The sequence below is a fragment of the Mauremys reevesii genome, linkage group 1, assembly GCF_016161935.1.
Source record: "Mauremys reevesii isolate NIE-2019 linkage group 1, ASM1616193v1, whole genome shotgun sequence".
Lineage (NCBI taxonomy): Eukaryota > Metazoa > Chordata > Testudines > Geoemydidae > Mauremys > Mauremys reevesii.
In genome coordinates, this window is record NC_052623.1 from 104,483,087 (window position 1) to 104,499,075 (window position 15,989).

Here is a 15,989-nt window from a genome sequence, read left to right on the forward strand (position 1 = left end):
TCCCCAACAAATCATGTTCATTTATGTGTCTGATAATTTTTTTCTTTACTACAGTTTCAACCAATTTGCTTGCTACTGAAGTTAGGATTACTGGCCTATAACTGTTAGGATCACCTCGGGAACCTTTTTAAAAAACAAGTGGCATTACATTAGCTATCCTCCAATGATCTGGTATGGAGGCTGTTTTAAGTGATAGGTAACATACCAAGTTAATGGTTTTGCAATTTCATATTTGAGTTCCTTCATAACTCTTGGGTGAATACCATCTGTTCCTGGTGACTTAGTACTGTTTAATTTATCAATTTGTTACATAACCCCTTCTATTGATACCTCCTACGTGGGAATTTCCCTCACATCCTCTTCAGTAAGACTGATGCAAAGAATTCATTTAGGTTCTTTTCAGTGGCCTTTTCTTCCTTGAGTGCTCCTTTAGTACTTTCATCATTAGCACTGATTGTTTGGCAAACTTCCTACTTCTGCTGTACTTAAAAATTCTTTTTTGGCCTGCCTAATTATAGTTTTACACTCGACTTCCCAGAATCTATGTTCCTTTCTATTTTCTTCAGTAGGATTTGACTTCTAATTTTCAAAGGATGCCTTTTTGCTTCTATCAAGTATCAGAGGGGTAGCCGTGTTAGTCTGGTTCTGTAGAAGCAGCAAAGAATCCTGTGGCACCTTATAGACTAACAGACGTTTTGCAGCATGAGCTTTCGTGGGTGAATACCCACTTCTTCAGATGCAAGCTTCTAACTGCCTCTTTTACTCTGTTTAGCTATGGTGGCATTTTTTTTGGTCCTCTTGTTGTTTTTTTATTTGGGCTATTTACATTTAATGTAAGCCTCTACTATGGTGTTTTGGTCTCCTAGCTGCAATTGGACAAAGGTATCTATGCTGATTCTTTAAGTTCTACCAGCCGTCTTTGATACCACTGATATTGCAGCAGTGTTGACATGTCTGTGGAGAGACAGAATAGTGATTGGAAGAGTCTAGTCTTTTCTCTCACAAAAAGAACAAGAAGGTAATGTTGGGAAATAGTTCTATGGCACCAAGTTTTCCTGTAGCACGCACTACAGTATTTGTTCTGTCACATTCTTGTTTAATGCGCATGCAAGACAGCTAGAGGATTTAGTGCAGTAGTTTGGACTGCAGAGCTACTGGTACTCAGATCTATACCTCCATTTCCTCTGATGCAGAGGATGCAGTCTCTAAGCTTCTCTAGTACCTTAAGTCTCAATTAGGCCCAGCAGGATAAATTGTTGCCTAAAGCTCAATTCAGGTAAAAGGGAAGAAATTCTCATTGTCACAGAGAAATGTCCAAAGGAGAGAAAGGCATTGATATATACCATCTCAGAGGAGAGACATACCCTGCCTGATATTAGAGTGCATAATCTAAGAATCTTGTTAGAGCCAGTTGATAATAGATGGTGAAGTAGTAGCAATATCCAAAAGTGCTCTCCTCCTTTTGGCAAGGATACCTCAAACTTTCCACTTGCATGTAGACCCTTGTTGTGGTGGTCCATACCTTTTATCACACCCAGATTAGAACACACTGCAATAATCCACTGAAGATGTCCCTAGAAACTACCCAAAAACTTCAGCTAGCAGAGAATGCATCTGCCCACTTACACAGTAGTGTTTCTCACAGATAGCATATTACATCTGTGCTACAGAATGTGCCTGGTTTCCAGATCATTTTTGGATGTTGGTTCCGACTTACACGGCTCGGATCCTCATTGTTTTAGAGATTCTCTTTCTCTCCTGCCTTATGCCAACATCTGAGCTCCTTGGAGATGCTCGGATGTCTCTATTACAGCAGTTCTGACAGGGTATTTTTCATGAAGGCTCCTAGAACCTTGAACTCATTCTCAGCTACATTCTGAAACAGCCTAAACTTTGCTGACTTTCAGGTCATTCTGCAACAAATATTTATTTACTAAGGTATTTGCCTAAAAGAGCGGGAAGATTACTGAAGCCATTAATTGACACTTTATCAATCTGCTCTGTAACTAATACTAATGCACGTGAGTAATTTTATGGAAGTGAACGCTTTTATTGAGTTAAGTGGAACTTCTCAAACGCATAAAAATCAGAATCAGGGCCCTAGAGATGTTTGGAATTTGCATTTTATAATTCAAGTATATTTTCTAAAATCTCAAACAAGAACTAGGCTATTTCTGTTTTATCAATTACAGAAATAGCTCTTGCAATGTAGCACTCTTACTTTTTTTTCTTCTTCACATTTATTGACAGATTATACTAAATTGCACAGTCTCTTATGTTTCAGTATATTTTTTCAGCATATAACCCAATATAATCAACCTTAGGGAATTCACAGCTTTATATTACCTCCCGTACTTTCCTGGCTTTGACCTATTAGGAGCTAAAAGGGTTTCTTGGTTTGCCATAATGAGGATTACCCAGGATCCCCACTTGGTATATTAATAAGATGTAGTTGAGTTTGGAGCAGATGATACTAGTCTTATTTATCTGGAAATATGGGGACTGTGACAGGGAGGACTAGGTCCGGAGGCCCCCTGCTGGAGGCCTCATTGGCCTGCCTCACTCCACCCCAGAAAAGAGCAGAGGAAAGTCCTCCATGCGACCTAGAGTGGCTACAGAGAAACAATCAATCAGAAGGGCTGTTGGACTGGCCAGTCAGGGGCCTGGATACCTATATAAAAGGAAGCAGCAGAGGCAGAGCAGTCAGTTGCTGCGTAGAGCTCAAAGAGGGGTAACCGGGTGCCTGGCTGGCTGGAAGAGCAGCAGGACCATGGACAGGTCAGTGCGGGCAGGCTGAGCCCAGGAGACTGAGCCAGAACACAGCCAGACTGGGCAAGGGTACTGTGATGCGCCCTGTTGGCCTGGTTGAAGACTGAGTCCAGGGAAGACTGCCAAAAGGACACCAACTGAGGGTACCAAGATGGGCCCCTGTTGGGCTGTTAAAGAACACAGTGCCTCCAGGGAGGAAGCTTTGGGGCTAAGGCCCTGGGAGGAAGCCTTGGGGCTAAGGCCCTGGGCCATGAGAAAGAACTAGAGACTGTATACCCTGGAAGGAGGGACAGTGCATGTGACTCAGAGGGCTGAGTCACTAAAGACCTGCCAAACAACCATCGGCTGGGGAGGGGTCATGAGAGGCAAGTGCCACCCCATTGTAAGAACTGAAGGAAAGGCAGCCTCACAACCAACCAGAACCGGAGCGCCCATGAGAGGTGGGTGCCATCCCCGTTCAAGACTGAATGATTGCAGACACATATCAGCCAGAGAGGAGGCACTGGCGAGAGCAGAGTGCCAGAGGAACAAATGTTTTTGACTCCTCTCTTGGAGTTGGGGATGAAGGTAGCAGTTGCAGCATTATATGCTGCAAGTTCTGCTGAGGGGTCTCCTATGTATATACTCTTACAAGTGATTCCTCTTAAGCCTGCTTCGGATACAGTACTGTCAAAGGAATTGTTCTATTTAAGAGCATTCTTCCTTTGACCTTCCTCACACATAGTGACACATTTTACACATTAAGTAGTATTTCACACCATGCATATCCCCATTTAAATCAGAGAGATTTCTCATGGAGTAAGGTACTACAAAATGTGAATAAGTGTGCAGAGTCTGGACTATATAACAGGGGAAGTGTATAAAGTTGCAGGGAACTGTGGGGAGAAAACTAACAAACACAATCACAGGTGACACCAGTCCTCTAATCCGACCTGTGTTCTTAGAGGAGCCTTTTTGAACCTTCACAGAGTCAGAAGTTATAACCCCAGAAAAGGACAACATTATTTTGTCTAATCTCCTGTACAACATATGACTTCCCTGAATTAATTCCTATTTGAACTAGAGTACATCTATTAGAAAAACATCCAATCGTGATTTAAAAATTGGCAGTGATGGAAAATCCACCTCAACCTTTGTAAATTATTCTAATGACGAATTATCCTCACTGTTAAAAATGTCCACCTTATTTCCAATCTGAATCTGTCTAGCTTCAACTGGGAGCTCAAACTGAGCTAGTTATCCACCGGGACCCCAAGTTTCTTGCAAAGTCACAGCTTCCCAGTATACAGTCTCCCACCCTGTAAGCGTGGCCTAGATTCTTCTTACTAGATGTATAACTTTGCATTTGACCAAATTAAAATGCAACTTGTTAGTTTGAGCCCAAATTTATTAAGTGATCCAGATCATTCTGTATCAGAGACCTGTCTTCTTCATTATTTAGCACTTTCCCAATCTTTAGGTAATCTGCAAACTATATCAGTGATTATTTTATTTATCTATTATCTATCTAAAATGTTACATAACACAAAGCCTTCTAATAATGACTCCGGAATTTTGTTATTTATTTTATTTATGATTATTTATTATTTTTGTACCATCACTATGAAAGTCAAGGGGACCAAGAGTTTAAACAACTCCTGGTTACCAGTATATAGATATTTCCAAAAAATTCAGCCCAAATGGTTAAAAATTGGCAAAATTATACACAATTAAAGATGGATTCTTATAATGGGTAATTTTAGCCATAGAGTTGGGTAACCTTAGCTATAGGAGTCTGTGCCATATATAATATGTATGTTTGGTCAGAGATGGTCTTTGAAACTGCAATGCCCCTAGCTGTGGTTCCCCAAAATCTGGGAGCCTAAGAAATGTCTGTGACGGATTCCATCACAGAAACCCTCTTGGGACTGTCACCAGATGTGCTGAGACTACCTCTGAGCCCGTTTTCTCTGTTAGTTTGGGCCTCCAGAACCCTGTCTTGTTGAGCCAGATACGCTAATCTGCTGCAACACAGACCCAGCGTCTGACCCATGTCCCCAAAGCGGCAAACTTAACTGAAAACGGCTTAGCAAGTGCGCCTGTATCTACACCTAGACACCCAGCTCCCAATGGGATCCAAACCCCAAATAAGTCCGTTTTACTCTGTAAGCTTTATACAGGGTAAAATTCATAAATTGTCCACCCTCTATAACACTGATAGAGAGATATGCACAGCTGTTTGCTCTCCCAAGTATTACCTACTTACTCTGGGTTCAATAATAAACAAAAGTGATTATATTAAGTATAAAAAGTAGGATTTAAGTGGTTTCAAGTAATAACAGACAGAACAAAGTAAGTTACCTAGCAAAATAAAACAAAACACGCAAGTCTAAGCCTAATACGTTTAAGAAATTGAATACAGGTAAATGTCACCCTCAGAGAGGTTCCAATAAGCTTCTTTCACAGACTAGACTCCTTCCTAGTCTGGGCCCAATCCTTTCCCTTGGTACTGTTCTTGTTAGTTCCAGCTCAGGTGGTAATTAGAGGATTTCTCATGACTGGAACCTCCTTTGTTCTGTCCCACCCCCTTCTATAGCTTTGGCACAGGTGGGAATCTTTTGTCTCTCTGGGTCCCCACCCCACCTTCTAAATGGAAAAGCACCAGGTCTAAGATGGATTCCAGTACCAGGTGACATGGTCACATGTCCTGTGAGACTCCAAGTCTTTATTCTTCCTGGCCTGACTCACAGGAAGGCTTGCAAGTAAACAAAGCCATCTACAACCAATTGTCCTAGTTGATGGGAGCCATCAAGATTCCAAACCACCATTAATGGCCCACACGGCATAATTCCAATAGGACCTCAGAGTTATATTTCATATACGAGAATGATACATTTATAGAAATAGGATAACCACAATCAGTAGAATATAAGCTTTGTAAGGATACCTTACACAAGACCTTTTGCATGAAGCATATTCCAGTTACATTATATTCACATTCATTAGCATATTTTCATAAAATCATATGGAGTGCAAAGTCAGAATGTCATACTAGCTTTTCCATAACCATCTGAGTTGGGATTGCAACTTAATCCAGTCTAATTTCTAGCTGCATGAGCTAGTAGTGCTCCTTAAATTATGCAAATATGAATTATTTTAACATGTACATCACTGCTGTATTTGGGCACCATCTATAATCATACTACAGAAAAATACTGCACCAAAAGTTTAACAGAAAGACTTTTAACTGAAAGATAAACAGATTATGAAAGCATTAAATAATCTAAAATCTATCACAAATAATAAAAACCCCACATGTTAATCATTATACTTACATATTGTACTAACGAATGGTTGCCCGTCCATAAAAAAGACATTGTTATAAAATTATTTAAATCTTGGGGTGCCAAACTCAATAAAAATAGATTATGACTTGAGCACTTAAAAGAAAATAAATATAGTTGTTTGTGCAGTAATCATATAGGAGAATACTGTTTTCACTTAGTATCTTCACTGCACAGACATGAACTATTTTTTATCTGTTCTACTTATTTTATAAACATTTTTAAATGGATACTGAAATGGATTTTACCAGTAAGACAGACCTATCTCATTAAAGCCACTGTAGCCCAGCTCTTGCCTGCTTAGTCCCAGATCTTCAAGGTCCATGCACTTAAATCCTGCTGGACACTGGTAACCTTCTTCTAGCTCTCTGGAACAGTGGGTATCTGGGATAGCTAAATTATTCCAGGTTACATTTCTGTGAAAAATACAATATCAAGCTGTTAGATGTACTCAGTTTTCATATACTTAATGTGTATATTTACTGAGTTTAACATTCATTATTAATGCGGGTTATTTTGCAATGAAAAGTCAATATTTTAAATCCTGTAAAATAATTGTATTTAAAACAATTTATTTTAGTGAATTCAGTGCTCAGGGGAAAGGTCAGACTAATGCACCTGGAGACTGAAGTTCCCTTCCTTTAGCAGCAGTAGTAACAACAGCAGTCACACAGTACTATCTAGAGGCCCCAACCGAGATGAGAACCCCATTGTGCAAGATACTGTCCAAACACAAATGGCAATAAAAATCATAAATAATATTAACAGTAAGAAACACTCCCTGACCCACAATATGGGGAGGGGAAAGAAGGAAGTATTATTATCTCCATTTTACATATAGGGAGCTGAGGCAGAAAACCTGAGATTTTTCTAAGGAGACCAAGGGAGTTAGATAACCATCTCCCACTGGAATTCAATAGAAGTTGGGCACCCAACTCTCATAGGCTTTTTTAGAAATTCCAGCCAGAGATACTAAATGAGTTTCCCAAAGTCACACAGGAAATCTGTGGCAGTGCTCGGAACTGAGCACTCCCAAGTCTCAGTCAAGTTCCTTAACACCCATCCTTTCAGTTTCAGTAATATATATTATCCACAGAACAGGTCAATCTTTGTAATCTCTGACATATCTATTAGAGCCAAACATTCATTAATACATTTTATGGAACAGAAATGTCTGATTTGTTTGTTTGTAATGATCTGATGCGCTGGCTATCTATAAGCATAAAATCTCAAGGACAGATAAAAAATTAGCAATGGTTAACAAAATTCATACGCATTTCGGACTGCAGTATGTGTCAAAAGGGATATAAATAAATAACAGTTGCCAGTTAAATTGCTATGTAAAATTAGTCTATTGCGAGAGAGATAGTGGATTATATTATTTATCCTTTTATAGGATAAGCTTGGCTCTTGTGTGTTTGACTTTTCTTATCTTCTTACAAGACTCCAAAATATTTGAGGAGTTTTGTATTTTTATCATCAAAACTTGTTCCTGTGTGTGATCCAAACAGGAAATGTTCCTAACATAAGTTTTAGTCTGACCTTTGGTATATTACTCCTTATGATTCTTCTAAAAGTCCTCCTCTTTTAATCTAATGCCCAGAGGCATTTGTTTGTGACTACTTTGGGTGAAGAGAGGCTTTAATTACTTTATTTTTCTTGCTTTCATGCACTGCATGTGTGATGGGTTGGATCACAGAAACCCTTTGGGACTGCCGCCTGATGTGCCTAGACTACCTCTGAGCCTGTTTTCCCTGCCAGCTTGGAATTTCAGTGCCCTGCCTGGTTTGAGCCAGGCATGCTAGGGTGCTACAAACACAGACCACCCATGTCTGAACTACGTCCCCCAAAAGCTGCAGGCTTAACTGAAAACAGTGTAAGAAGAAGTGCTCCTGTCTCCAGCACTCAGATGCCCAAATCCCAATGGGGTCCAAACCCCAAATAAATCCATTTTAACCTGTATAAAACGTATACAGGGTAAACTCATTCAATTTTTGTTCGCCCTCTATAACACGGATAGAGAGATATGCACAGCTCTTCCCACCTCCCCACCCCCACACACAGGTATTAATGCATACTCTGGGTTAATTAATAAATAAAAAGTGAGTATATTAAATACAAAAAGGAGGATTTAAGTGGTTCGAAGTAATAACAGACAGAACAAAGTGAATTACCAAGCAAAATAAAGTAAAACACGCATGTCTAAGCTTAATACAGTAAAAAGTGATTACAGATGAAATCTCACCCTCAGAGACATTCCAGTAAGCTTCTTTTACAGACTAGCCTCCTTCTAGTCTGGGTCCAGCAATCACTCTCACCCCTGTAGTTACTGTCCTTTGTTCCAGTTTCTTTCAGGTATCCTTTGGGGGTGGAGAGGCTCTCTCTTGAGCCAGCTGAAGACAAAATGGAGGGGTTTCCAAGGGCTTAAATAGACTCTCTCTTGTGGGTGGAAACCCCTTCCCCTCTCCTATGCAGAATCCAGCTACAAGATGGAGTTTTGGAGTCACGTGGGCAAGTCACATGTCCCTGCATGACTCAGAACTTTACAGGCTGAGCTACATTCCCAGGAAAGCTCAGATGTGGATGGGCGTCTCTCAAAGTTCATTGTTAGCTTAAGTGTTTCTTGATTGGGCAGTTACTGAGAATAGTCTTTTCTCAAGAAGCTGAGCAACTGCTTCACTGAGGCTACTTAAAATCAAACAAGTATACAGCCAATATTCATAACTTCAAATACAAATATGATACATGCATGTAAATAGGATGAATATATCCAGTAAATCATAACCTTTGCAGAGATATGTTATATGGCATATCTAGCATAAAACATATTCCAGTTATGTCATATTTACACTCATAAGCATATTTCTATAAAGCATTATGGGGTGCAATGTCACAGCATGCATTATTAAAAAAATAATCTATAATTTGTGAAGGTGAAACTGAAGCTTCCTGCAAAATTTTCTTTAGGCAAGGAAACAACTGTAGTTTGAATCACACGGCGTCCATCTTTGCACGGTACAGAAAGAGTTGCATACATAGAATCATAGAATATCAGGGTTGGAAGGGACCTCAGGAGGTCATCTAGTCCAATGGTTCTCAAACTAGGGCCGCCGCTTGTACAGGGAAAGCCCTTGGTGGGTTGGGCCGGTTTATTTACCTGCCTCGTCCGCAGGTTTGGGCGATTGTGGCTCCCACTGGCCGTGGTTCGCTGCTCCAGGCCAATGGGGGCTGCAGGAAGGGCGGCCAGCACATCCCTCGGCCCGCACTGCTTCCTTTTCTAGAAGAGGGTTACTCAAGTGTAAATCAGAGCACATTTGGGGAATTTATCCCCCTTTTTATGAATCTATTCAGATTTGAAATTAATTTCAGATTTGTGATGAATTAACTTGAGCAAATTACTTACAATATGCAGATTTGTTTAAATGATTAGATTTATACATTAGGGGACAGTCCAGTCCTACTGTCAGTCTTTTGTAGGAACATAGGACATAGTACTGGAAGGGACTGCCTGGATCATTGAGTCCAGTCCCACGCTATCACAGGAAACCCTGTCAAACTTTTCAAGCTCCATTTTAAGACGAGTTAGTTTGTTCACCCGCACTACTGAGATTGAGAATGTGTTCCAAAACATCATATCACCTGTCAGGATCAGGTTGTGAGCTGCTCACTGTCACGACTGAAGATCAGTTCAATCTGGGGCCAGCCCAGGTCAAAAATGCAAAGTGAGCGTCCATAGCCAAATTGAAATTGTGAGGTCAGAATTGGGGTTGGGCTAGGTCACCAGGGTCAACAATGGTCATAAGCTGAAGACAGTAAACCAGGTATCAAGAACCAAGCCTAGATCAAGAGCTGGGAGTCTGGGATGAAAGCAAGTCACAGCAAGGAGTGGTGAGGCAGGATCTAAGGCAGACAAAACACAAGAGGTCTGAGCTACTCAGGCAACTCCCAGAAATGGCATCTTGGTTTATATGGGGAATGCCAACCAACTAAGGAATCATAAAGGGTTGTTGCTCATGTCCCTTAGAGCAGGACTTCTTGCAGGACTTGCCTCTCAGAGCTTCTTACCTGGGCCCCTGGTGGTGACAAGGAAATAGCACATTCCTTGACCCTTGCTGGCACTGGTTCTAGGCCCATGGCTTCCTACATCACTGTCCCCTTCAGGACCCGCCTTTTCAGGATGGAACTGGACCAGGCTTGTCTGAATGAGCCTCATGAAACTTTCTTATCAAGTCAGGAGTGTGGACATGGAAGGCAGGTTCACAAGTGTATTCTTCAAGTCCACATCCTTCCCAATCTATTAGGTAATACATGTGTCCTTGGGTGCATCTGAAATCGAGGATAGCATACACCTCATATTCTTCATGGTCCTGGTCTTTGACTGGCAGAGGTGGAGGAGGGGTTCACCAGGAAAGGGGTTGTCAGCATAGGATTTTAGCAGGAACATTGAAACATGGGAGTATCTTGAGGGATTGGAGAACATGTAATTTGAAAGTGACTTCCTGGCATATCCAAAAGGGTCCAAAACTAGTGATCCAGCTTGCAGGACGATCTACTGGTCAGAAGATCCTTTGAATTGAGCTAGATTTTCTGGCCTACAGAGAGGGACAAGGCCTCTTGGCACCACTAGTTGGCATACCACTTGTAAGCTCTCTTTGCATTCTGTTGGTGGTCCTTAAGAGCCTCCTTGGCAAAATGGATTTGTTGGACACAGTCGGAGACAGCTGAGTTCAGCGATCCTGCTCGTAGTGCCAGGTGGAACCCATAATTTGGAAGAAGGGGCTCTGTTCTGCTGAGGGGTGGTCTGCATTGTAGTAGAAAAACTTGGCAAGTGGTAAGAGGTTGTATCAGTTGTTATGATGATAATGAAGCAGCTGAGGTACTCTTCCAGTACCTGGTTCACCCTCTCAGACTTTCCATCTGAGGATAGTAAGTGCAGCTGTCCAGCAGTCACAGGATTTTGTGCCAGAAGTGCAAGGTAAATTGTGGACCTCACTCTGAGCCAATGTAGTCCAGAACCCCAGGAAGACGAATACCATGTCTTATCAAGAGTTGGCCAGCAACTTCAGCAGAGGGTAAGCAGCTTGAGAAGATGCAAGTGAGCTATTTTTGTCCGACAGTCCATGACCATCAAGATGACAGTGTTACCATCAGAGTTGGGGAGTTCCACAATGACATCTAGTGAAATCGATGTCCAAAACTTTGTGGATGTTTCCAGGGGTATTGAAGTACCAAGGGGCATAGTTCAAGTTATCTTGGTGCAGGCATAGAGGGAAAGCCCCCTCGAGGTGGTAGCACCAATCTTTGAATGCTCCTTATGTAGTATTTCATAATTTCTTCCTGCTGAGATGAGCTTGCAGGAATAAAATGCATAGGGTTGCAAGACTTGCTGGGTCCAAGCTTCTGCGAGAATGCTCCTCCAAGGGTCACGCTGGATGCATTAGCCTCCAATATGAAGGAGTAGGTTGGGTTGGGGAGCACGAGGATGAGGGCCATCACAAAGGATTTGAACTGAATGAAGGCATGCTGGGCTTCAGATGAACAACTGAACCAGACAGTCTTACATAGTAGCGAAGTTAGGAGAGCTATTTTTCCAGGGAAGTCAGTGATAAACCACCAATAAAAACTGGCAAAGCCCAGTCTGACGGTGCCCCCCATAAGGCTTTATGGAATATGCTTATGAATGTATATATGTACACTGGAAAAAAGGACAGTCATGACAGGGGGTGTGAGAGATTGCTGGACCCAGACTAGCGGGGACTAGTCTGTAAAAGGAAGCTTACTGGAACTGGTGAGGTTTTATTTGTATTCAGCTTCTTAGACAGAGACTCGCGTGTTCTATTTTATTTTACTTGGTAATTCACTTTGTTCTGTCTGTAACTACTTGGAACCACTTAAATCCTACTTTCTGTATTTAATAAAATCACTTTTTACTTATTAACCCAGAGTATGCCTTAATACCTGGGGGGAGGGGGAAGCAAACAGCTGTGCATATCTCTCTATCAGTGTTATAGAGGGCGAACAATTTATGAGTTTACCCTGTATAAGCTTTATACAGGGTAAAACGGATTTATTTGGGGTTTGGACCCCATTGGGAGTTGGACATCTGAGTGTTAAAGACAGGAACACTTCTGTAAATTGCTTTCAGTTAAGCCTACAGCTGTTAGGGGACGTGGTTCAGACCCTGGCTCTGGGTTTGCAGCAGGCTAGAGGGTCTGGCTCAAACCAGGCAGGGCACCAAAGTCCTAAGCTGCCAGGGCAGGAAAGCAGGGGCAGAAGTAGTCTTGGCACATTAGTTGGCAGCCACAAGAGGGTTTCTGTAATCTAAACTGTCACAATTCACGGGGTTCTGGGGAGTCGCCTAATCGTGGATTGCTGTAATATTTTGGTGATTCATATGAATGCCCCGAGAGAAGATGATGTAGTCCAAAAAATTGATGCAAGACCAGTCAAAGAAGCATTTTTCCAGTTTGGAATACAGCTCATGCCTTCACAGAACTTCCTAGAACAGACTGGACATGACAACAGTGTTGGCTTTGGTTCTCTAAGAACACCAGGATATCGAGATAAATGATGACATGGTGATCAAATATATACTGAACATGTCATTTGTGAAGCATTGGAAAGTTGTAGAGGTGTTGTTAAGCCAAATGACATTACTAAGCATTCAACGTGTCCGTTCTGGGTCCATCCACTCATCTCTGACCCTTATATACACTAAGTTGTAAGCTTCCCAAAGGTCTAGTTTTGTGAAGATCCTGGCCATTTGCACACACTCTAGCAATTCCAGGATAATGGCAGAGGATCCTGGTTGTAGATTTTGATCTGATTTAGGGCTCAATGGTTCACACAAAGGTGCAGCAGCCCATCCTTTTTCTGTATAAAAAGGACTGGGGCCCCTAATGGGAAGATCAACTGATGAATCCTTTCTCGAGATTTTGTCAGATACATGGCCCAGTCCTCCTGACTCTAGTTCAGACATGGTGAATATTTGTCCATATAGGGCCTTCATCCCAGGCTGCAACTCTACGAGACAATCAGAGTCCCAGTGTGGGGGCTGGATGTCCACTTTTTTTCTCAAAAATGTTGTGCACTCCTGCTATTTCTTGGAGGAGAGGGGGTCCTGGACTCAAGGCAAGTTCTTTCTGGCTAGCCCCCACTGCCCTGCGTTTCCCCTTGGGTAGTAATTTCCCTTCCCAAGGGAGAGAGATTGGCTTGCATGGGAGCTGCAGGCAGACTTTTCAGCACAATTCAGAAGAAAAGTCAACGCACTTCCCTCTACAGGAAATACATGGGTCACGCTACCCCAATCATGGTATACTAAGTATTACTGGGAAGTGTGTTATGCTTATAAGAAGCACACGGGATCTTTTTTCAGGGGAAAAGGCAATACACTATGTTTATTGAAGGTACAGTTATCATATGCATTCAATCTCTCTCTCTCACACACACACACACACACACACCATCCCACCAGTCAATGTTCTAGTTACCAATCCAGAGTCTGGAACAATCTAGTGGCCAGCTAGGTTGATCACAGTTAGGTAGGAGCCGGGTTCTGTCGGTTGCCACACGATGTTCCGGAGAAGTCTTGGCAGGACGAACCCAAAGTTTCATGGCAAGGCACCCTGTTTATATAGTGATTTTCCTTCACTGGGACCAATGAGTTTTGCACCGTCATGTTGTAATCAATTGTTGTTTTACGAGTGCTTGTTTTCTTAAATTGGCCTTTTCGTTCTTTATTTTGTTCTTTCATCAAGTCTTTCAGGGAATTACCCCATGCTAGTTTTGGTCACAGCTATCTTGTCCTCATTGATAGGTGCCTGTCTCATCTTTAGAGTCGTCAATCTGCCCTTTTCTGACATTTCAATAGGGATGTGTTGTAATATCCTGGCGCCCTTGTGTCTGTCCTCGGTTTCTCCCTAGAACATCTGGTCTGGTGATGGCCTTCACACTTATTTTCTAACACACACATTCCTCATTCACACACAAAACAGAATTGATTTACACAGAGCATTTGAACAAATTGCACTGCAAGAGAAAACAATTATTGCATTCTTTTACTTATTTTAAAATGCTAAACCTACAACGAAGTGGTGACCCTAAGAGGTCTGTTACTGCCTTGAAATCAGCTCCAGACACAGATTCTGACTGATGAATCTTTACCAGTCGCCCATTACGCCATTCCTTTCTGCTTTCAGAAAGGGTGGCTGGTGGGATATGGTCAAATCATACACCAATACATTTAATGCATGCCACATTATTATTCTTTATTTTTCAATTTAAATTATACAAAATACAAACATAAAATCCTACTATTACAAGTGTAGAGCATGGATCATACTGAAGTGCAATAACTCATGGCGCTCTCCCACTCTGGCCTCCAAGAGAACAGTTTTCCGAGTTACTGGACCAAATGACAGGGGTGACTTATCAATTGTTTCTACCAGGTCCGGTGAAGGTTTTGGCTGAAGGGTCTGGGCTACCTTTGCGTCTATAATATTGTCGGTGACAGCAGAATCACTCATGGATAACTGCAGGGGAACTGACTTCGATCCCTCTAGGCTATGTAACTGAAGTGAAATCTGTAAGCATGGAGAGGCCCCATGGGGTTTGGGTTGAGTTCTCTTCAAAGGCGGGGGGTTGGTGCCCCTGTGATGCCTGGGTGGGGTACCCCCTTTCTGGACCTGGGCTGGTCACTTTCCCAATTTCAGTCTGGATGGAAGCCAACACTTTGGCCACGGTCTGAGCTAACTAGGCCTGTAGTGTGAGATTCTCCATCTGCAAGCAGGCATCTTGTTCCTGGAGGGGGGTTGGGTCACCTGGGAAATGCAGGTGGAAGATGGACCTGCCCTTTAGCTGTCTATTGAAGGATTGGCGGAAGGGCAAAGTCTGGAGGTGACCTGAACAATGTATCAGATTTGGGTCGTGGGCAGCCTGTGGGCATAGAGTGAGCTATTCAGTATCAGGGATGAAGGTCAAAGATGAATCTAGAGCCAGGCCAGGTCAAAACTGCAAAGTCAAAGTCTGTCGCCAGATTGAAAGTGGGAGGCAAGAAAAATCAGGGTCGGCCCAAGCCAGGGTCAGCAATGCTCTTAAGCTGAAGACAATATACCAGGGATCAGGGTAGGGAGCTGAGCATAGTCAAGAGCTGAGAATGTGAGATTGAGAAGTCATGAGACAGGAAGTGCGGAGATCTGCATTGCTCAGACAACTCCCAGAAATGGCTTCCCAGTTTACATGGGGAATGCCAACCAATCAGGAAATCACAGAGGGCTATTGCTCATGCCCCTCTGGGTGGGACTTCCTGCATGGCTTAGCATCTCATTACCTCTTAGTGGCAACCTGCCTGGGACTCTGGTGGTGACAAGAAAGCAGCACTCTTCTGATCGTTAAAAACTTTCCCAACAAGAAAGAAAATGGGCATAAAAGATAGAGCAATCAGCTAAAGAAGTGCCACAGTAAGGAAGTCCACTGAACAAAATATTAGTGGGAAGAGAGCTGTAACAGTGTGATAAGTCATGAGGGAAGAGCCGCAACAGCAGAGATGTAGTCAGATAAGTGATAATCACAAGAGAATGTGAGTGAGAAAATTACCTAGAAAGAAAAGAGTGTTTGCTGTAAACAAAGAAGCCTGGCAGCTAAAAAGGAGATAAATAAGAGAAGAAACAAAAAAGAAGTATCATCCAACAGAAAAACTTTTCAGCCTTTGGGAAGAAGGTCAGCTTATGCTGATCTCACAGATGGAGGGAATAGCTCAGACTTTACTTAGTGCACTGAAGTATTTCTATTTGCCAGAGTTAACATTACAAAATAACTGAGGAGGCGGAGAGGATGGAAGTGGTAGAGTGTGGGGGTCAGGGATGTTAGAGAGGAAGAAGAGGTTGCGGTAGTCAAAAC

The 15,989-nt window shown here is 42.3% G+C and overlaps 1 protein-coding gene across 6 annotated transcripts in view; it reads right to left on the reverse strand.

The window, feature by feature from the left end:
* NALCN (sodium leak channel, non-selective) overlaps positions 1-15,989 on the reverse strand; it is a 386,003-nt gene that overhangs the window by 275,434 nt on the left and 94,580 nt on the right. For 5 of the 6 annotated variants that reach the window (XM_039528280.1, XM_039528290.1, XM_039528256.1 and 2 more), the window contains one exon: positions 6,354-6,508. In XM_039528280.1, coding sequence (XP_039384214.1) covers positions 6,354-6,508 — 155 coding nt within the window. Of the gene's footprint in view, positions 1-6,353; positions 6,509-8,337; positions 8,364-15,989 lie in introns of those variants that run through there. The other variant, XM_039528300.1, reaches the window with a different exon arrangement.